At 46.6% G+C, this 23959-nt stretch overlaps 1 protein-coding gene across 4 annotated transcripts in view; it reads right to left on the reverse strand.

The window, feature by feature from the left end:
• Mps1 (dual specificity protein kinase monopolar spindle 1) overlaps positions 1-23959 on the reverse strand; it is a 95905-nt gene that overhangs the window by 7223 nt on the left and 64723 nt on the right. For all 4 annotated transcript variants that reach the window (XM_077648891.1, XM_077648890.1, XM_077648889.1 and 1 more), the window contains 5 exons: positions 23376-23542; positions 18848-18972; positions 13006-13080; positions 10912-11088; positions 4357-4429 (listed from right to left, as the gene is read on the reverse strand). In XM_077648891.1, coding sequence (XP_077505017.1) covers positions 4357-4429; positions 10912-11088; positions 13006-13080; positions 18848-18972; positions 23376-23542 — 617 coding nt within the window. The remainder of the gene's footprint in view (positions 1-4356; positions 4430-10911; positions 11089-13005; positions 13081-18847; positions 18973-23375; positions 23543-23959) is intronic.

Here is a 23959-nt window from a genome sequence, read left to right on the forward strand (position 1 = left end):
AATGTGCAATCTCATTTTCAACACACTACACCTGGGACTTGCAACGTCGCCCTCTTCTATGGCCGGGCTCACTGTGGCCGCTGTGCATCTCATACCTGTGTGCATCGCATGCTCAACATACATACACTAGTGTAAGGGCCACACTTTCTTTATTTTCTTAGATTTTGACAGAGTGCAGCGCTTACATGAAAGCGACACTTTTCTGCTCAATTTTTCTGACTAAAGTGGAACCAAATTACCCATCCCTCATTTGTGCAACAAGCAGTATTTTACAACAAACTAGCGTGGGCCCAGCAAATCGTTTACACAGATATTGCATCAAAGGTCTGTATGGTTTAGGTTTTATGTTCTATGTGGTTTAACGTCCAAAAGCGACTCAGGCTATGATGGCCACAGTGGAGGGCTCCAGATGATTTCAACAGCCTGGGGTTCTTTAACGTGCACTGGCATTGCACAGTACATGGGCCTCTAGCATTTCGCCTCCATCGAAACGAGACTGCTACAGCCGGGATAGAACCCGCATCTTTTGAACCACAAGCCGAGCGCCATAACCACTAAGCCACCGTGGCGGCTAAGATTTGGATGATGCAACTTGATGATACACCAACTGCCGGAAGCCACCCAGAATACAACAGGTGTTCACCGCATTTATTCCAAAGTAGAATTAAGGCAGAAACATGCAAGTATGACTATGCGATTTCATGCTGAAATGACCGTAATGGCAGTTTTGTTGAGGGTTCAGAACAGCACTCCACGCAAGTGACCCACGGCCGTCAGTGTGAGGCAGCTTTTCGAATGGCCTACTTTCGCACTGACTCTGCTGCCAAAGGCATTGAGGAAATCAATCGCATTATTTCAATGACAGATGACTGTGGTGATGGTAAAGTGGTGACAAGATTAGACCTTTTATGTGAAATGGCAGCAAGCTCCAAGCATCATGCGAGAGAAATTGTTAAATGCAATTTCTCTGCCTTTTTTTTTTTTCACATTATTGGCTGCCAAGTTGGGGAAGCGGCCATTGCATGAGTGTAGGCTGTATACACTGCATTTCCTGCAGCATTGCCCAAGCTATATACACTGTCAAACTAACTTTCAAGAAGGTGCCTCGAAATTGTGAGTCTTTGCATGTGAAATACTGTACAATCTCAAGTAAGGGCTGCACCCGTGTATGGACTGCACCCTCAGTTTTGAACTAGATAACTGAGGAAAAAATATGGTAATAAGTTATTTCTTCATTCGTGTATGGGCCGCACCTACAAAATTGACTACTGAATTTAAAAAAAAAAGTGCGGCCCCTACACGAGTTTAAAATACAAATCAATCAGATCGCTCAGAAAATTACCATAAAACCAGAGCAAATGACTGCATCAGAAGGACAAGTAAAAAAGCATTTTCTCTGGATTGCATGTCAGTCTGCACTGCCTTTGCTCAGGCAACTACCGTATTTATTCAAATCTAGGCCGATAGTTTTTTCAAAAAAACGAGATGTAGAACTCTTATGTCGGCTTAGATTCGAGGATTTCGTTTCGAGGTTTCGTATTCGTAAAATACGAATAAATGTAGCACGCAGGTGGCGCCCCCACAAAACGCCAACGAAAGACAGCACTGTAGCCGTTGCTATCCGTAGCCGTTGCTATCCGTAGCCGATACTGATCAAAGCACACATGAGCACTGGCTGCCATTTTGGCCTTGTTCTGTTCTCGTGCGGTGGCGTGAGCACATTCGCAGCAGTGAAGTTTTCGTGCGTAGTTTTTATCACCAACACCATGGCACCAAACAGGCGGTGCCATTATAGTGCCGCCTTCAAGCGGAAAGTTATAGTCGCTGCAGAGCAGTCGTCAAATCTTCAAGCCGGGCGGGACTTCGGCGTGTATGAGAAGAATGTTCGCCGTTGGAGGGGGCAGCGTAACGAAATTTTTGCTTGCGCGGCAACGAGAACGGCTTTCACGGGCCCCAAGAAAGGCCGCCATCCAGAAGTGGAGGTAGCTCTGGCCGAGTTTGTGGAGACGCAGAGGTCAGCGGCACTTCCAGTGACCACGGAAGTGCTGCAAGCCAAAGCAAGAGAGCTGGCGAGAGAGCAAGGCGTCCCCCGGGAACTGTTCAAAGCCAGCCGGGGCTGGTTGCAGAAGTTCATGAAGCGCTTTGGCTTCAGCCTCCGACGTCGCACGTCCATTTGTCAAAAGCTGCCGGGCGACTTCGAAGAGAAGCTGATCTCATTTCAGCGATTCGTAATAAGGAAGAGGATGGAGCACGGCTACGCCGTAGGACAAATGGGAAACGCTGACCAGACGCCGGTATGGTTTGACATGCCAGTGGCGTGCACCGTGAACGAAAAAGGTGCCAAGGAAGTGAAAGTGCGCTCGGCCGGATACGAAAAGCAGCGCATGACTGTAATGCTGGCCTGCACGGCGGATGGCCACAAGCTGCCGGCGTATATAATTTTTAAGAGGAAGACTCTACCAGCTCGGGAAGTGTTTCCAAGAAATGTGATCGTCCGCGCCAACGAAAATGGATGGATGGCGAGCGATATGGTTGAGCAGTGGATCAGAATGGTTTGGCAGCGGCGTCCAGGGGCCCTCTTGGCCAAACGTTCCCTCCTCGTCCTGGACTCTTACCGTGGACACCTCACTGACGGCGTAAAAGCTGCGCTTTCCGAAGCCGGTACCGACGTCGCCATCATACCCGGTGGCATGACAGGCCAGCTGCAGCCTCTTGATGTGTGCCTCAATAAGCCTTTCAAGGATCGGCTGCGCAAGTACTACGTGGACTGGCTTAGTGAAGAGCGGCGCGAGCTTACACCAACAGGCCGAATAAAGCGCGCCTCACTGGGAGTTGTAGCCACTTGGATAGCTGCAGCCTGGGATGACATCCCAGAAAGCTTGGTTGCACGCTCATTCCGCAAGTGCTGCATCTCTAATGCACTTGATGGCAGTGAAGATAGTGCACTGTTCGAGGAGGCCAGTGATAAAGAAGTCAGCGATGATGATGACGAATGAGCGGGGGCTGATCCCGGGCTGGCGTTGCATATGTCTCCTCGCCCAACGCCGCCTCTCCTCCTCCTCTTCTCTCAAAGCTCCTTTGGCAGCTTTTTTTTTTCAACGGTCCCTCTCGGGGCCATCAATCACGCTTCGGCAGAGCATGCAGGCACGATGCTTCCCGCTGTGTCTCACTCGAGTTCCTCTCTCTACACCAAGTCGCCTATGCGCAGACACATGGTGCAGTCGTTTCGCGCCACGCACTTTCACGTGCGCGGCGACTTAAGAACAGTCGTGTCGCGTCATAAAAATAATTGTGATAATGAGGTATAAACAGTGTTGTTTTTTCGGCCGGCCTACAATCGAGGTAAGTTTTTTTTTTTCTGTGGCCTTCAACTTTCGGGTCTCGGCTTAGAATCGTGGCCGGCCTAGATTCGAGTAAATACGGTAAGTAGAGATAAGCAAGATAAGCAAGGAGGTAAGCTTGGGATAGCAGCTCATATCTGAAATCAAAAGTGCCCCAGTGTTTATGTGATGGCCTCCTCCTAGGAACAGCAAAAGCAAAAGCAAACTGCTTAGCTTCACCTGTGAAGCACTCTGCATTTCCTTTAGTTGCACAAATCGACCATCCTACGCAAGAGAAATTACTGAGCAATGCGGCAAAGCATAGCTGCTGGAACATGCAGTAAGTCTGATACAGCAACCCTGACAGCATTGGTGGTGTCATAATTGTCGTCATTCTTTTGACTGCTCTCTTTTCTAGTACCCTGTTAAAACGCTGAGAAAGCTCCTAGATTCTTTGCCACCCCATTTTTGGAAAGAAATCAGGTTTAACAGATTTTCACAAAATATGTTTGGGGTGCAAGCACTGTGGAATACCTGGTTTAACCTGGAAACAAAGCACACTATGTTTAAGACACTGTGTTACGCTTGCCATCTCTTCAGCAACTGTGCGCACACATGAATCAAGCATGTCAAAAGTAACCGGGTAACCAGGTTTCTTAGCCATGTACTGGAGCACTTATGGCATCTCAAGTTCTAAATCTTAAGAACCCTTGTCCCCACCTTTAGAGACTGGTCTTTGGTGATGCCATAAAGGTTCTACTGTACAGCTGAGAAGTAAACCCTGTTGGCCTGGTTACTTCTGGCAAAGACTGTGCATCATCATTTACATTAACATGGGATCAAAGCTTACAACTTCTGAACACAATGTGGCTCGAAGTTTTTCAGCACTAAGTACACAACCTCTCATAAAATATCATGAATTATATACATCATGAATATCTGACAAGAGCTCACTTGACTTTGATCTGCTTTGTAACTTAGTGTCCCCTCCTCCCACTGTAATGCTTGAATAAATAAATACTAACTAAATGCCCACCTTTTGTGAGGTACGGATGGTCAAGCAATTCCTGTATGGTTGGTCGCTGGTTTGGATTGCGTTGCAAGCACTTCTGCAAAATAAAAGGGGGGGGGGGGGGGGGGCGGAGGAGACGGACAGGTGAATACCAATGTATGAGGCCTGTAGTTTCCGCAAAAAAACCACGGATATGAGCATTTTTCATGCAATTGTGTTTTAGCAGCCGCATTTGTTTTCTGCTGTTTTTTATGACCATCAGTACAACAGCAGTATGATGGAAAAAATTAATATTTCACCTCATTTGCACAAATGTAACGCTAGAGAGGAGTCTGAGAACTTGGGAGAATTTGAAAAGAACTAATATTACAACTATAATGCAATCTCAGACTGTTCAGGCGAACCATAGTGAAGGGCCCCCTCAGACGCCGTGCTGAAATACAGAAGCAGCAGATATGTCGACATTATTTAAGAGGCCACATTTCAAATGCATGCGCCACAACCCAGTGAAGACAAGCCTCCAATACTATAACGCATGCAGTCTGCCACACATCAGCAGCCGCTGTCACTGCTGCCCTGCCGCTACCTGATGTTTTGTACAGCCCAGTCCTGTGCCCGTTTATCCTTCTTTGCTTTCTGTGCTTCACTCAACTCTTTCAGTCCCTTCTCTTTCTCAACGGCCCATGCTGCCTTCTTTCTACAGTTAAACCTAGCTATAACGAAATCGAGAAAAGTGCATTTTTTCGTTACATGCAGGTTTTCATTACATCCAGTTTTTGCATGAAAACTTCATGCAAACCCCTCTTGCTCAAAGTCGTAAACATGCAGAGGCATTTCGCGATCGCATTGACAACAAGTGTGGCAGCCGTCTATGTCACAGTCTATGTCAAGGATCGCACGATGCCACTATGTTTGGGATGGGGAGAACAAGGGAGCTGGGGGAGTAAGAAGCACCCACCTCTTTCTGTGCGCTCTTCTAAAAAAAAAAAGGAAAGTCTTACAGTATGCCTGTCCGCAGTTGCCCTCGGAAACAGAGCACCTCGGTGGCTGTGAATATCGCTCACTTTTGGTGCCGAATGCTCAAGTGCGAACGTGTTCGCCTCATGTTTCTGGCCCTTTCCGCTGCCTCACTCACCATGAGCCTGCTGTAGCCACTTGAATCGCACGAGCAACCAAATGGCGACGGTAATTGCTCGCGCACCACCGTTGCCGTGCCTTCTTTGCTAAATCCTGTTGTGTTGCTTTTGGACGAACTGTCGTATAGTGCCACTTGGTGTGGCGTGATTCTACAGAAGTGAAAGCTGCGCAGACTGCTGCATTTGCCACAGAGAGGCACCCATCGCACTGGAGCATGGCAAGTTGTCACCTGCGTTCACTCATTGCGCTCGAGGAAGTTCTCATGGCAGTTCATGTTTTACTGTCAAGAAACTTTCGTGTGATTTGGCCGAATTTCAAGTAACGCAGCACTAAAGTCACCGACCGGTTTTTCGGACTCAAAGGGACCCGGAAAATGGTCCGAAAAATCCGTGAAGTACAAAAAAACCACTTTATTGAGGTGAAATCGGCTTAGAAATGTCACTGATTTTACCTCACGACAAATTTCTCTTGCTGGCGATGATTTGCGCCTGTATTTGCGCCAAAGTTGTGCTTTCACTGTACACGCTAGACAGCAAGGTCACCGCATTTAGTTGGAATACTTCCCACACTTCTTTGACGGACCCGGCGGGGCCATGTTGTCCACAACCCGAGTGTGCACCACACCGCTCGTCAAACACACACAAAGATAATGCACTTTTCGTTCAATGTGGCGAAACCGCCCGACGCGATCACAAAACGGCGAACGGATGTTAACTTCGTGAAGACTGAGCGCCACTCGGTCGACACGGTCAGAGGAACCCAAGTGACGAAACGACGAATGGCAAACGTATGAGACCCGCCGCGGTGCCTCAGTGGTTAGGGCACTCGGCTACTGATCCGGAATACCCGGGTTGGATCCCGACCGCGGTGGCCGCGTTTCGATGGAGACGAAACGCTAAGGCGCCTGTGTGCTGTGCGATGTTAAAGATCCCCAGGTGGTCGAAATTATTCCGGAGCCCTCCATTATGGCACCTCTTTCTTCCTTCCTTCTCTCAGTCCCTCCTTTATTCCTTCTGGCCGAGATGCGAGATAGCTCCTGCACAATTTCCTTCCCCCAACAACCAATTTTCAATGTATAGGACAAGCAATAACTGCCCGCGACAACGTCGGTGACAAAAACAAGTTGACGGCGATGACAATCCGGCTGCCACCTCGAAGTGTCAGAGATCGCAGAGACCTCTACTGGCAACAATGAGGTACCGAAAGTATGTCAAGCCAATCCAACTGCAGCGTAAATCCACCTCAATCCAAGATGGCACCTTTTGCGCCGGCAAAATACCGATAAGATGGCCGATTTTGGCCCACAGGCAACTGAAATTAGTTCGCAAAATCGAACTTTCGGACTTATGATGTCCGAAATATCCGTCGCGAATATGTATGTGCTTCCATGGGGTGACTGAAGGCGCCTCATCGACGTCTGAAATATCCTACAAGTCCGAATTATTGGAGTCCAAATTGCCCGTCGGCTACTGTAGTGAGGTGGTTCCATCATATCAAGGTCAACCACCGCAACACCTTCGTTACGTGGAGTTCACAAATACACATGCTTCAATGGGGCGGTGTTGAGGATTTGAATAACTTCACAATATCAAGGAATTCGCTACAAGGAAGTTTATCCATAGCCATCTATCCATATCCATAGCCATATTCCCTTTTGCACATGCACACCCTTCACTTTGCCCCTAGTTAAAAAACTGGCTTCTAGCAGATTTCTAGCCTGGTGACAAAGGCAGCTGTAGCTACCTTTGAAAAGCCCTTAAAAAAAAAACATTAACACTATATTCATACTTTGGTTCCAAATATAATGCAAGGTGCATTCTGAAGCATACTTTTATGTTTCCTGCGGAATTTTTAATTTTATGCCACAGAAAGTTAGGGGCCTTGCCAATGCATTAGTCTTGAGGAAGTTTTTCGAACAATGGCTCCATATACAGTAACCGCCGGGTAATTCGGACTTGTAGGATATTTCGGACTTCAATGAGGCACCGTCAGTCACCCCATAGAAGCGCATACGTATTGGTGGCGGATATTTCGGACTGAAAGTTCTATTTTTCGGACAAATTTCAGTCGCCTGAGGGCCAAAATCGACCATCTTATCCAATGTTTATAGATATAGCACTTGACTTTCAAAACTTTCCCGCCGGAGCTGGGCGCGACTTGCCCCAAGGGACTGTGAGGGCGCTGCAGTCGACGCTTGCGCCGTCGTGGCCACCATTGTACAGTGCAGGCGACAGTGCATGTTTACTCTGCGTCCAGTTTTTTTTCTCTCGAGATATCATTCCATTCATGGCTTTCAGTAACGGCTAGCCTTTCTCCTTCGCAATTTGATATCCATCAAGGAGAAGTTTGAAAGGTGTCATGAACGACACTACCACTCATGCATATGCAGGTGCTTCCTGGGATCAGGAAGTGTTAATCTTATTGAACTTCCGAGCCTTTAAGTGGTGCGGCACTGCTTTATCCTCTCCGATTATCTGATATACAACAAATATGACTGCCTGCTTCATACACAGTTGTACTAGCGGCTGAGGATATGTAAGAATGGCCGCAATTTGCTCACTATGTGACCCTCTATTCCTCAAAAAGTGAAAAACAGGACAATCCCTGCACTGTCAGGCTACTTGAGAAAACACACAATATATGTGATTAAGTTTCAAACAATCACTTAGCTTAAAAGCGTAGACATCAATGGTGACGTCGTGGAGATACACAAGGCGCACTTAAGAAAAAAGCCGTTCTTACACAATTTCCTATCAATCCTGCATATATCCACCTGTCGTTTGCCTTTCAAAAGCGGCGATCGCCGAAGAGGGTGGACGAAGTTTATAGCAGCATGCAGCCAGTATCTTTTAATTCAGGTTAAGAGAGGTGAGTCACAAAATTATTTGGAGAGCACTTATCTCGCGGCTATTACCGAAAATTATGCTTCCCACCCTGCGACTTCCTCAGAATTAGAAGATCTCGCAAAGTTAAATTACTTTAATGCCACTTTTAGAACCGGAGCCTGATCTTCTGGAAGTGCATTTTCTTATGAAATGGAAAGAAGAGGCTATTTATCTTCAAGAGAATTGAGCATCACTTTTCGATAAGCTGCCTGGAACATTAGATGAGCCCAATTGGTTCATTTTTATTCAGTAACACACGTGCATTTTTTTTGTTGCAAAAGTAAGATACAAAAAAAAATCCGTGCAAAGAGAGCATCTATAGCGGTGTTACGTCGCCCGAGCCAAGAGCGAGGCTGGAGCAGCCCAACACCGTCTAGAGAATAAAAAGAGCACTTGTAGGAGCTCGCCTCTAAATATGTCCACAGTATAAATTGGCAATAAACTCAAAATGCTTCCTTTCATTTTTAATAGCCTTAATATCATACCTTTAATATTCTCAATAGTTTTCATGGTGTCACTTATTTTTGGTGATTGCTTTCCCTCATACGAGATCTGACCCGTCAGATTTTTGCATTAAAACAATGTATGTTGCCCAGTGCTGCAGTTCTGAGTATATCACGAGTCAGTACCCTGAGGAATGTTGCATCATAAGCAGCAAGGTAAACCAGGAAAACGGGGCACTGAGCGCATTTAAATTTATTGGACGCCACCGGGACGAGTGTTCAAGGGACTACGGTGGCCTGACACGACAGATGACGAGCAAGTGCCTTTCAAATCATACCGCAACACACCTAAATTAGCGTCATATGCACACAAGTGCAGGGCACTCTTGTCGCAGATGTCAGCACGGTGAATGCCGCATGCAGACGCATCTCTTTGCTGTGTGCTAGCAGGAGTGGGTGCGCAGCGTATGTAGTGCTATAAAAAAAACAAACAAGCGTGACTTATTGAAATAATGCCTAGTTGTCGAAGAGGGTCGCTGAACAAACATTCTACCAGCGAACTCTGAAACCCCTGCGCAAGCACAACGTTGAGTGCTTTATACATGAATCTTTTACACGACCAGACGAGTTTTCCTCAAACTTTAGATTTCATTCTGGGTGCTAGCAGACAATGCTTCCTCCAATAGCTCAACCGTCGACCGCAGCGCCGCGGTGGCAGGAACCACGGCAGGCCGGCTCCTCCCCATTAGCGCGCCGAAGAGTTTCGAAACTGAAGTATATCTATAAACGTTGATCTTATCAGCTTTTCGCTGGCGCAAAAGGCACCATCTTGCATTGAGGTGGATTTACTCTGCAGTTGGATTGGCTTGACATACTTTCGGTACCTCATTTTTGCCAGTAGAAGTCCCTGCGATCGCTGCGACTTCAAGGTGGCAGTCAGATTGTCATCGCCGTCAACTCGCTTTTGTCGCCAACGTTGTCGCGGGCAGTTATTGCTTGTCTCATAATTTCGCCATTCACCGTTTGAAAATGAAAATTGGTTTTTGGGGAAAGGAAATGGCACAGTATCTGTCTCACATAGGGGCGGACACCTGAGCTGCACTGTAGAGGTGCCGTAGTGGAGGGCATCGGAATAATTTCGACCACCTGCGGATCTTTAGTGCACTAACATCGCACAGCACACGGGCGTCTTGGCGTTCCGCCCCCATCAAAAGGGGACCGCCGTGGTCGGGTTCCAACCCTAGTACTTGGGCTCAGTAGCATAGCGCCCTAACCACTGAGCCACCACGCTTATGTCTTCTTATAAATGAGGTAAAACAAAGCGAAAGATCAGTGCGCCAAACACGAGTTCGGGTTCAAACACGGGTACATGTCACTTGCGTTTCTCCAACCGCGTCGACAGAGTGGCGCTCAGTCTTTACGAAGTTACATCCGTTCGCGATTGCGTCCGGTGGTTCCACCACTTTGAACGAAAAGTGCCTAGTCTTTGTGTGTTTGACAAGCGGTGTGGTGCACACAAGGGTTTTGGACAACATGGCCCCGCTGGTGCCGCCGGGTCCGTCACAGAAGCATGGGAAGTATTCAACTGAACGCCATAACCTTGCTGTCTAGCGTGTACAGTGAAAGTGCATTTCTGGTGAAAATTCAGGCGCAAATCGTCGCCAGCAAGAGAAATTTTTCGTAAGGTAAAATCAGTGACTTTACCGAGATGAAATTGGCTTAAAAAAGTGGTTTTTTTGTACTTAACCGATTTTTGGACTGTTCGATTATTCGGACCATTTTTTGCGTCCCTTCGAGTCAGAAAAATCGGTCGGCGACTGTATAGGGCACTTTATGGCCTAAACAGCACCAGCAGCAGTGTCGTGTCAACTAACAACTCCTCTGTTCTCCGAAAGACTAACAAGGATACTGCCCATGTGGGGCCAGAACCACAAGGGACACTTCGGTGAACCAGGCGCATTCCCGAGAGTGTGTAGCCTTTCATTATGTGGTTTGAGTGGGCCTGGGAGCAGACGTGCACCAATATTTCCACATAACTTACATTTTGCGTGAACCATGCCCCCGTAAAATATTGGATGACTGAAAAGCGGAAAATGTAATCCATCAGTACGCACCTTGAGAACGTCGAGAAGGTTGGGGTCTGAGATTTCAGGAAAGTTGATGACATATGATGCGCCCGCAATAGCCGTCATTTTCGCCGCTGTGCTCTGAATGTGTTGAAAAGGCGTATAGCCCAACACAAGATGATGAAGGATGCACCCCAGAGACCAAACGTCAGACTTGCGGCTTATCTGCAAAGGACAGACCAGCTTACAGCAAATGTAACTGAACAAACTCAAGTGTTTTATGTGCTCTTTAAGAGGCTCTGGAACAGTTTTGCAGCAATAGCTGTGCAAGGGACTTCTTTGCAGTTTGTGGCACCCTCAGAGGCGTATGTCATAACCCAAAACTCCCACTTTCATCGTATTTACATGATTGTAAGTTGACCAATTTTTTTTATTTTGAAAATCTGAAGAGGGGGGATCGACTTACAATCGAAACCAAAGCATGGCACCATAAATAAAGGTGAGACAAACGAGATATCAGGCATGCTACAACGTGATTGCATTTCTGATGCGCGGTTCCGTCACATCGCTCTTGGTGCTGGCCTTGAGCAGCTGCTATGTCAAAGCGCAGAACCGGCACCCCCATAGTTATTGATGCACAGTTATTGAACATAGTTATGTCATTTTTTGGCACCATGGACAGAACTGAAAAACCTGGGAGCTTTTTAATTTTCATGGCCAGTTATGTGCTCCAAGAGGTTCCTCAGCACATGCTAAGAGAAGTTGAAATTCCAAATCACACGCAGATGAAAGTACATTTCACTCAAGCAGTGACAACATTTATCACTACAATCAGTACAACACCTTCTCTGCATATACATATGATACGTGCATGCAATGGCAGTCTGGGGCCCATGCTACAGCCACGCACTCTAACTGCATAGGCAGTTCTGACATTTGGGGGTACAGGCACCACAGCACATTCAAGTGCAAGTGCAATGGGGCTCCCGAATCCCTTCTTATAATCCACTTTTTGCCAGCAAGATTCAAGTGTTTTTTTCCCCTTCAATTTCCCACCTTTTTCTTCCTTTTTTTTCATTTTTCCTCTCTCTTAGCCATGCAGCGAGTTCACTCGTATTCTTCATTTTGTCTGCAGTACCGACAGTTCGCAATATAGTATTCACCTTCAGCAGAACACAAAGCAAAAGCGCAAACAGTGTCATCAGTGCACTGCAGTCCTTTTCATTCAGTTTCAAAGTTTTTCTGTTTAGCAGGCGAAAACAGCCCCAAAACTCTGAGGCACTGCTTTTTGGATTACAGTAGAATCTCGATGATACGATCCCCACTGATACGAATTCGTAAAATGCCCTGGTCAGAGTGCATTCTGTGCAATTCGCAGAAATTCAGATGTTACGAACAATCCCCCACCCCAGAGCTGATACAAACGCACCCGCAAGTACCAAGTACTTGCTCCTTGTACATCACCGCCGTCACCAACATGATTGCCAGTTGCGTGGTACGCGTCGTGAGCAGTGAGTGGCGGCATGCGACCAGCGCAGCGTCTGGTGTCAATGGTACCGCGTGGCTGTAAGTAAGCACTGCCAGCGAAAACCTATTGCATGAATTCTGCATATGAATTATGTTCGTTTTGGGTGATACGAATAATTTGTGACCTTGTGAGATCAGTATGATAGAGATTCTACTATATTTTGCCAATTGTAAATGTGCAAACTGGATGCTCAAATAATCATAAGAGGCAGCAACCAATGATATTTGCTACCACATATCCACTACGAAAAATTGTGGCTGCACTGTGCCGGCATCGACCCAAAAGAAGCATAGGAGCAGATTATATACTACATATAACAATTCTGTGCACTCAGACACTGGCGTCATCATGTCTCACACTACACAAAGAATAAAAACTACATGTTTGGTCATCATTGCAGGCCCCTTTGAAACTCTATACAAAGTAAAGTTCAGACATAAATATCAGTACCAAGTGAGATCTACTTTTAAGCGGCCCCAAAGCAACTATGTGGAAACAAGAAACCAATAACATTTATTCCCTGCTACACTAAGGTCAGTCATAAGCACAGAGGAGTGCAGCCAGCCATGTGCCAGTTAAACATTTTGTGAGGCTAGCTCATCAAAGAAACTAACCTTAAGGCAGTGTTTGCCAGCCTCGTGGTCAACCAACTGCAGAGACTCGGGAGACATGAAATTCAACGTGCCCATCTGAAACAGAATGAAAAAAAAAATTACTAATTGTAATGTGCCACACCTACAGCACCCAAACTGTGAGTACTGAGTAGTGGAAGGCTCCAGATTACTTTCAACCATCTGGAAATATAACTGTGGTTGGTGAAGTTACCACAAACTCATGCTCAGCAGCAGACGGCCATAGCCACCGAGCTGCCACAGCGGGTATAAAACAAAGGTAACATCTGTCATACCCACGACATCTTACACATAACACTGCACATCACAAAGAAAGCTTCTGCTCCCACATTAATCTCCTTGACTAGTGTTATTGTGTAGCAAAATTTCTGTGCAGTTGGCACAATTCTAATTTTTTCAGAGCTACTTTTCAGGACCCAGAAAGGCCAAACAGCTAATAATAAATGGTAAGATAGGTTTTAAATTGATTCACTTAACCACCCAATGGACATTTTTTTTTTTTTTTCTGAACTGGTACCAAAATGGTTTAGTACTCGTGCCGCTATCTGTCAGCAAACAAAGAAAATGCTTTGGATGCGCCTTTAACCGGACAATGTGTGCCAGAAAACACACAAGCTGGACTCATCAGGAGCCAGAAATGACAGCTGGCTTATGACAAGCCTGGCTCGCCCAAGCCCGCTAGGGGGTTAAGGGGAGATGCGGGTCTTGAAATTTCTTTCAGAACTGTCTTCGTGTTTGTATTTGTGCCGCTTATGTGTTCTATGTTTACCCCTGTTAGGGGGGATGCTCCGGCTGTCAATGACGACTGAAGTGAATGGATGCCAGTAATTACAATTTTGCAAAAATGTCATATTTGGGTTCAATACGCACTACAGTACCTGGCTACAAATTTTAAAGGTTGAATAGGTCTAATTCAACCTCCAACTACTAAAAAAATCTATATATCTGACGCCTCCGCAGCGCGGAAATGGAGGTTCCAGAGAAAAATGCGGCAGAACTTACCGCCCCTCGCTTCCCACACCGCGCCCCCTATGGCAGCTACCTTGGTTTTGTTCGAAAGCTGGCTCTTCTCTACATCCTGGTATTACTCAATATTGTGAAATCTTCTGGGAACATCTGCATCCCACCATTTTCCATGGCCTCTACAATGACCTCACAATGGCTGGCACACACACTTCAAATTTGAAAGGGTACGTACTTGCGCGAAGAAGACGGGACACAACAACGAAACACACAGAGCATGCACAGAGCGCTCTGTACATGTCGTGTGTGTTTCTTTGTTTCAGCCTTCTTCGTGCAAGTATGCACCCTTTCAAAGATGAACCAACACGCCCAAACGAGTATCACTTGCACTTCAAATGCAATTTTCTCCGCTTCACGATTTTTGCCAACATGACTAGTCTTGCAAAACTTTTCATTATGTTCCTATAGCGAAATTTCAATTAATATTTCACCATTGAATTCAGAAAAAACTAAATTATGGGGCTATGCTACTTTTTATGGCTGAGTCGAACATATAATTTGTGAACCATAATGTCAACTAATTATATTTCATATTTATGGTGCTTGTACATAATTGAACATTTTTAGAAATTTATGTATCTCAACAATAATATAACTAGCATAGCTCCAGTTGGCAGATCTTTTGCTACAGCTGCATTTTAATCCAAAACAAAAAATATTGAGTGAAAGTGTCTTAATGACCCTAAAAGAGTTATCTAATTAGGCTTGTTATTTTCCCATAACATAAGAACTAATTATAGTTTTGAAAACAGGAAGAAGAAATACATATACAAGCCTAACTTCATTAGGATGTCTCTAATAATAAATATTTTCATTTCAAGACCAGCGTCTCCCCTTAAGAGCAGCAAGAGGCTGAAGGGCTAACCTTGACCCAGCAACGCCGTATTTACCTAAACATACCAATTTTCACCCCATGCCTCTGCTGCAATCAGAGGCCAAGATTGAAGCAATGCACTGTCTTGGGCACAATTCAACACATATGTTGTACGTCTTTCTCCTAACCCAAAAATTTACAAGTAGCCATGCACATGGGTGTACAATATTTCACTTGAACCTCACGTACTGGAAGGCTGTTTCCGCAGTAAATTAAAGGCTACATCACAGCTTTACCTCTTTTATTCAGCGCAATCTTCTGCTTTGTTTGAACTTATAGTACTGGTACTATTGCTACTGTGCCATCGCCCGGAACCAGAGCAATAGGATCAGAAAACCACATACTATTTACTTTCACCAAGACTAGTGAATTACCATATATTGTCATGATTATATAATACCTTGTGGGGACCTGCCCTGCAGCCCCCTGAGTTTGCTTTCCCGCGAGGCACCGTGCAGCAGCAGTCTCACCCCGAGGATGAACGCGTTCCCTTGCCAGTTACATTAACTGGCAAGAGAGGGCGCCAGCGTCGCTGCGCGGGGGAGACTGCTGAAGCCCGCCCGCGGTAGATGGGGTCTCTTCGGCCGGGATAATCAGCCTGGGCGGACGCGTCGCTCGGGGCTCCGCTCTTCGCCGACGGGGCGAAGAAGCGACGGGGAGACAGGCTCCCGTACTCGTCCCGTCCGGCCTGCGGAGTTTATATCCCTTGCCCTAGCGCGGGCGAACATTCGCTCGGAACCTTGCTGGTGAGTCGGACGCCCTCGATTCATTAGCGTACCTTGTTGCTAGCTGGCGTTATTGTTTCTGTAGCAATAAATGCCTGTTTGTGTCAGCCAATGTGTCGTTCCTTTGTTCCCCCAGAGCAAGGCCCGCCGTGGTCGGCGAGCGCTCGGTAGCGTACGCAATCACGGGGTGGGGTCCGGGCGGCTTTGAACCGTGTCAGCCGCGATTGAGTGGGGAGAAAGTATTTATCTCCCCATGTCAAACCCCACATCTGGCGCCCAACGTGGGGCCTGCTCTTGGAACATTGGACGACTGTCGGTTCGGTTCGAGGAACGCTCTTTGTCCGGACTTGACAAGTGCTAGGCCTAGAGTGAATTTTGATCGCTAGGACCTGCGGCATGCTTTCTTGAGTGCGAGGTGTATTGCGCTGCAGCATGTTTGAACTTTTCGACATGCTCAGCACATTTTTTTCCCTGGAGTTTCTTCGTGAGAATGACTTGGTCCGCATCGAGGGAGTTCGAGGCCTAGCGCCCGCGGAGTCGCCGAGCCCGAAGCGAGTGAGTACGGAAGCCGCGTGGGTGGTCCGAGTTTCTGTATATATTTTCTCTACTATCTCTTTTTCGACTCTGGGAGTCGCGGCTCCGGGAGCCGGGTGGCCTGGGGCCACGGGTGCCGCAACGAGCTCGCTGGTATTGCAGCTCGGCACCGGGCGCTCCGACACCGTCCGATACGGTGGGCGCCGACCGCTCAGAAGCTGCTTTGTGCAGTGAGCGGGGTAGGACCACCCCACAAAGCTGATGTCTCCACGCGGCTGCGCGCACAAAACCCGTTTCGGGTCTTTGTTGTGGTCACGGTCGTTGTCGGAGTGGTCGTTAGGCCTGAGGCTTTTCGGAGCTGCCTGCACCACATTAAAAGAGACATGACCACCGGACCGTGACGTTGAGAGGGGGCGCACTTTGCTGCCCGTCCGTTTTTTTGTAACCTCGCACGAACTGAGCAGTCTCGTTCAACTCAAGAAAGGGCTTTGTTCACTCGAACTTTGCGTTTGCACAGCCGCCGACACGTTTTGCTAGCGAGTTAGGCATTGTGCCACGAGGCCCTTGCGGATGCCGTTTCCCCTCCCGTGACCTACGTTAAAGGCACGCCGAGAGCGTTTCGACAATTTTGCAGATCCGGTGGAACCACCCAGGCTTGCTGACCGGTGCACATCGTCTCGCTGCCCCCTGCTGTGACGGAGCGGCCTGTATCCTGTTCGCCGCATCCATCCGGGGCAGCTGTGGCGAGACCAGTCAGCAGTCACCTCCGGCTGCTGCTGCCCTGGCGACTACTGCAGGATCCTGGCCTGCAGTTTTCCCACCGGCCTTCGATTCGCGGGCCTGCGGACACGGTAGTCCGCGGGCCATACGAGTCATCCCAGCGGAGACCTTCACGCCGCCTTCGGAATACCGCGGAAGTCTGCGTGGACGCTGTCGGCGTGACCTCAGCTGCAAGACGTACCTCAAGGACATGAAGACCAGGAGACTCCTCCATAGCATGTACTTTCAGGCGCGTGGGTCTATTTAAGGTTGGGGGGATGTGGGGACCTGCCCTGCAGCCCCCTGAGTTTGCTTTCCCGCGAGGCACCGTGCAGCAGCAGTCTCACCCCGAGGATGAACGCGTTCCCTTGCCAGTTACATTAACTGGCAAGAGAGGGCGCCAGCGTCGCTGCGCGGGGGAGACTGCTGAAGCCCGCCCGCGGTAGATGGGGTCTCTTCGGCCGGGATAATCAGCCTGGGCGGACGCGTCGCTCGGGGCTCCGCTCTTCGCCGACGGGGCATAGAAGCGACGGGGAGACAGGCTCCCGTAATCGTCCCGTCCGGCCTGCGGAGTTTATATCCCTTGCCCTAGCGCGGGCGAACATTCGCTCGGAACCTTGCTGGTGAGTCGGACGCCCTCGATTCATTAGCGTACCTTGTTGCTAGCTGGCGTTATTGTTTCTGTAGCAATAAATGCCTGTTTGTGTCAGCCAATGTGTCGTTCCTTTGTTCCCCCAGAGCAAGGCCCGCCGTGGTCGGCGAGCGCTCGGTAGCGTACGCGATCACGGGGTGGGGTCCGGGCGGCTTTGAACCGTGTCAGCCGCGATTGAGTGGGGAGAAAGTACTTATCTCCCCATGTCAAACCCCACAACCTTTTCGACGATTCTAACTTATGTAACAAAGAAAAGAGAAACTGTTTCAGGTGTAAAGAAACAAAGTTTATGTGAAGAGAAAAAATATTATGTTTGCTTATTGCTTCCATGCTCTAGAAAGGAAGGAGTGAAAGATTACATCTCATATGTAGCCCACACTCCCTGCCAGCCCTTCACAACCCTCAAAGAACTCCGCAGAGCACAACCAGAGAACATAAAAACCTGCATCAATGCTACAAAATCACATAACAGCGCAGTGCAAGTAGCTATAGCTTGACTTTGTTACCTGACAAAACACTTCAGATAACTAAATGACTACGCAAAGCACAAAAAACTAGGCTGCCATGTGTGTTGGAAATGACTATGGTACTAGCATGGTCTCAGTATTGGTTCCAGTTCAAGAGCATATTCAATGTCGCAAATGAATTGGAGCAGAGACTGTGTGTGTTATTTGAGTCCTTTTGTGTGAAAAAAAAACCCCAAAAGAAAGCATTACAATTGGATAAACACTGCCAATTCCATGCACTGAGCAACAGTGTTACAATGCCAAACTGAAGCAATGCACTTATTTTTTAAATCCTCCCAGTTCTCAAATGGCTTGCGTGCAACATGTATAGCAAGATTACACTAAAAAAAAAGAAAGGCACACCAGATAGCAAATACATGCACAGGGTGCCCTTTCTAATAAAAGGAACAAGAGCAACGGGTTTATAAAACATGGCGCAGATTGCAGAATTCAACCAAGGCAGCGTTGTTGGCGGTCACCTATGGTGCAAAAGGCATTTTGTACATCGAATTAATCATATTAATTTGTTAACTTTTAAGCTGATGAAGACAAAAAGCTTCAGGTTGTAGTGTATAAAAAGAAACTACAAACAGTACTCTTTCCATAAAAATCTGTTTACTCTGAGCATGATGGCTGTGACAGCCACAAAAATGAGGTCCAAAGCTAACATTTACAGGCAGCCTAATACAGATAAGGTATTTATCCTGCTCCACTGCAGGCGCACAAGCAACAATAGAAGTTCACACTGTACCGGAGACTCCTTGAAGACACTGGTGACATCTGCTTGCGTGGTGCTTGCGATGCCGAAGTCTATCAGCTTCAGCTTTCCATCCACAAATAGGAAGTTGGCTGGCTTCAGATCTGAGTGTATCACACCTGACCAAAAAAGCAATAATGCTATATGTCAAGTGACATGCTAGGTCTGCATATTGTCTTTAAAATTTCGACATTATTTTGCTCTCAATAGGCACAGAATATGCTGAACTGTGCAATTTTCTTAGATGGCTCTCAAAACAAGTTTAAACAAAGCTTCCAAGTCTGTTGAGAGGGGGCATTAAGAAAAGGACAGACCAGCAACTCGCCAACCAACATCCAAAAACCGTGCACAGCCATTCTCGGCTGGCAGGCAGATCCACCGTCGCCGTGGGCTGGTCCGAAGCTCAGAAAAACTAAGACAATGTGATCGGACTATCTTTCAGAGACAGGGCCCTCCAATCGTCATCACGCCTGCTGTTACGTGTGCATGGCGGAAGTATTTGGTTGATCACTTGCCAAGCTGGTCTAGCCGCAACATGGCCTCCCTTCGAGAGCAAGTACGAACTAACCAGTGCGAGAGCCGCAGCGTCCGAATTAGTGAGCATCTGGCACCATAAATTTAGGTACGCAGGCAATGGTTGGGACCAAGCCGGCAGTTCGTATTAACAGAGGTCAAATTAACAAAATTTGTGTACTTCCTCACCCCACTAAGCTTTTGGCACCTGTAATTTCCGATACTGAAGAATTCATCAAAAGGTAGCACTAACGATGGTGGAGATTTGAAACAGGTGTAGAGAATGGCAGGAATCTTGGACCAAGCCAAAATTATACACTTTTATCTGGACACATAAAGCAGCTACAACTCAGATGCCCATTGACATGTGGTCTAAAAATAAGGTTGGTTTATTTGCCGTGTTTAAAACTTGCTTCAGGGCCCTTCAAGTTAACCTTCACTTCAACAATATCGTCGCCTAGAAAACATCCTGAGAGATAACATAAGCAGCACTTTATAATGATTTATGCACATTGAAGAAGCACTAACAGCATCCACTAAAGTGGTTGACAAACATTTCAAAAGCAGAAGAGAAAGCAGCACAAGAAAAAAAGCTGCACTAAGTCGCATGAAGGCAGCGCGAAAGAAAAATACTTCTTGAAAATAACCATTGAAGCCACCATTGTTCACCGTAAAAGGGCACAGCAGTGACATGTACCTGACTTTGAACCACAAAAAAATTCTCATGAGATACAGTCAATCCCGGATATATTGAACCCAAACATACCAAACTGTTTACATTGAGTAGTCAACCATTCCCTTGAAAACTCTATGCAAAAGAATAGCCCTCTATTATTTGCTGTTATCGACCTCCTGCTCGGCAGAACATCCAATATGTTGAACACCTTGCCGCGCCCCTGCGATGAACACAGAGCCGTTGGCTGCGTGGCTTTGGACACCTGCCGGCAGCACCAGTAACAGGAAGACACTGCAAAACCTTGTGATGAGGAAATGTGGGGCGTGGTTGGGAATAGCCTTTGGTCTGGCATGCCCATCTTCCACGCAACACCACTTACACACGAGGAAGCCAGCATTTGATCTTGATTTGATGCACTGCTTGTCATGCAGCGAAGCCAACCTGGCTGGCCAAACGCTACAAGTGGCTTTTACCTGGCCTTTTTGGCTTTCTCCAACATTGAAGGCATTGCTGGAACAAACTACCGTAGAGTCTTGTTAAGACGACCTTGAATAAGACGACTTCTCAGATAAGATGAATAATGCAGGACCATTTGTTTGGTTTCCCGTAAGATTCAACATAAAAAAAAAAATTGATAAGACAGACTGTCTCACATATGCTTCAGTAGAGGCAAACTTTGCAACAACTGTAAACCACGATGACCTTGCACAACTGCCCTCGCAGAATGTCTGCACAGTTCAGTCAAGATAAGAAAACTATATACTATAACACTTCTACATAAGAAAGCATAACCCCCAAGATAACCAGCGCACCCTCACGCTAAAGTGCAGGGATGCTGCCTCGCAGGTGCATGCTTTCCTGAGGGGGAGCTTTCTTGACAGTGCAGAAAAGGAAGGGCACCTTCATACCTGCCTGCACACGGCACAGAAATCTGACACAGGCAGATATCGCATGTCTTTAGCCGACTTAAGGTGCATAGGCATGAAGTGCACCCATTCTTTGACTTGGGGCTTCAAATTTGGGCACCAATAGTTCAACTGCACCTTCCATTTGAGAGCTCATTCTCTATGGTGAAGCTGTAGCATACAGATGCAATATGCAGCTAAATTGTATTAGAGACTATAGGCCCCGAACTTTTACTTAGGTGACTGCTTCTTCGAAATGATGCGTTAGACGTTAGTATACATGAATCACCCCTGCGGTGTTATCTTATGAATGCTAAATAGTTTATAGTTGAATTTCTTCTTGATGCTGTCCGAACAACCAAACTGTGGCTGTGATGTCAAAGGTGGCTTTAGGTCACGTGAAACTAATATAACCACAATACGTCGTTTGTTAGCATTCAGGCTCTTGAAGCAGGCTGGATTAAGCATCGTAGTGACTTAAAACTACATATCAGCAAATGTATTGCAGATTTTTTCATGCCTCACATGACCTAAAGCTACCTTTGACACCACAGTCAACGTTCGGCTGATAAAACAAACAGCATGAGAGAAGTAATTTTAAAATTATTTAGTGGTCGTAGGTAAATACTACATGGTGATCTGTGTCCCAAGCATCATTACAGAGAAGAAAACACGGAACTAAAATTAGGTGTCTATACTCAACGGTACACGCGCTTCTCTGAGAAAAACGTTCAACCAGCTGATGAGTGTTCATCAAGATTACGCATGCATTCCCTGCTGAAAGCAATGCACCGTGTGTACCACCTATAGAGGCACCACTGAAAGTCACCTAGTAGCAGCCGTTGGAACCATAGGCGGGCCGAGCCGCTCACCGCGGTTTCCCACTTCCGCTGCAACCATGGACGAGATACGCATGCATTATTTTCTGTTCATGTGAGTCCCATACAATTAATTTTGCGGTGAAAGCATGTGCAAGGGAATCACACTGCATGAGAGTGGCCATATACCCAATGCTACACCTCACCGTGATCATACTGTTTGCCGCAGACGAGCGTCACTGAGCCTTGCTAGACTGGAAGCTGATCACAGTACACCGTCTGTTATTACTGCCGACAACAGGAGTTTACCTGAAAAATCTTTCAGTTGTTTATCATGCGAACTATTTTCCCCTGTTTACACTGGAATTGTAGATTTCTCATGTGTTTGAGACAGTGGACTAGCAATTAACTGACACAGGTGCAGGCTTGTGAAAAGGCAGCGATAATAAAGCTGGAAAAAACAAATGCACTTAATATTTGCAAGCTAAATTAATTGCCAATATTCATGGATGATAACTATTTATTTGTTGCTGCACTAAAATAAAACAAGCTTTGCTTTAAGGTGCACCACTATATTCATCGTATGAAAGAATGTTGACATGCTGCATTTCAACGCATCCAACACTTGTCGTGTCCTGCGTAGCTTGCTAACAACAACCAATGCGAAAAGGCTAAATACGTATTCAAATTCTTTACAACAGTGTAGTTTAATTGTCGCTGGTGAATAGTACGCTCAGTCTGATAAAAAGGCACAGAAATTGACCCTCCGACAAAAATTTTTTTTCCATTGTCCACGTCCTGCACTTGTACCTTGCCGCCGTGACAGCCCACTCGGCCAGCGGGCTAGTTCAGTTTCCGGCCGTGTTTCCTGCCTTTGGAAGTGGCACCTGATTCATCGGAGAGGTCCATCACAAATGAGTCATAGGAATGATGTAAATATGCTAATTTTTAGCTGGCAGTTTGAATATGGAAGGGTTTCTGGACTTTCATTTGCAATTTTCACAGCAATGCACCCACCCTTCAGTGCAGAAAAAAATGCCGGTCTGTTCCTGAGGAATAATCTATTCGTTTTTCCTAGTTACATAAGTCTCCTTAGTGTCCCCTTAAGATGAACTTCTGATGAGACGAACAAATTTTAATGGTACCTTCAAGTTCATTTTAAGGGGAGCGTATTGTATACCTTTTTAATGAGCAATTATTCTGTATAGGGTAGCGGCAAGAGGATTAGACCTCTTATAATAGGCAGTGGCTGGATTTCAAAGCACCATATGCTGCAGCATTGATGCACGGCAGACCAGGCATAGTGATATGCAGCAAGAGGCTATGCCAGCGGGCAGCATGTCGCTGCACGAAGTACGCCACTAATGTACTGCACATATTTCAGATCTTCGGTCATTAAATAAGAATTGCCAATATATTGAACTTTCACAATCCCCTTCAAATTCAATGTATACGCAATCCCCTTCAGATTCAATATATACGGGACTGGCTATACAGCAACACGGCTTCCATGCTTAAACATTATTCAGGCTACAAGAGATGGATAAAAAGACAGGCGATAAAGCACTCAGGTGCAACAAGCACGCATATGTACAGTAGCCACTTCCTACCTTTCTCATGGATCTCCCGCACAGCTTGCAACATCTCAAACCAGTAGAACTTTACGCCAGTCGGGTCAAGAGCCCCTTTCTTGATAGCAGCTGTGATTATGCTTGAGAGGTCCTGGTCTCCCTTTTCCATGACAAGGGCCAGCACTTGATCCTTTCTGACATACTCACTGCAGCAAACAATTAAATGTGATGTCAGTTACCACCGCTAGAGGCTAGCCAAGTGCAATTTCATTGCTGCGTTGCCATAGGCTTCTGCAGCCTGCAGATAAGGATAAACTGGCATGCTAGATAAAGGTTAAAAAAAAAGAACGAGATATACCAAGAGCTCACGACAACGCATGCACTACCAAGCATCCAAATACAGTGTCCTCACCAAGCAAAACCCGGTTATATATATATATATCTTTTTTTCCGAGAACACTCATGATGAACACCAGACATGAAACATGAAGCATGACCTTAGATTTCAGGACAGGTGCTGCCATTTGAAAGGCATCTGCTGTGGTACTGTCTTTACAACAGCAAATGTAAGCATCCAGGTGGCTTGGAAGTGAGTAGATATGAACTTCAGACAGGCAAATGCC

Source organism: Amblyomma americanum, chromosome 1, assembly GCF_052857255.1.
Source record: "Amblyomma americanum isolate KBUSLIRL-KWMA chromosome 1, ASM5285725v1, whole genome shotgun sequence".
Taxonomy (NCBI): domain Eukaryota; kingdom Metazoa; phylum Arthropoda; class Arachnida; order Ixodida; family Ixodidae; genus Amblyomma; species Amblyomma americanum.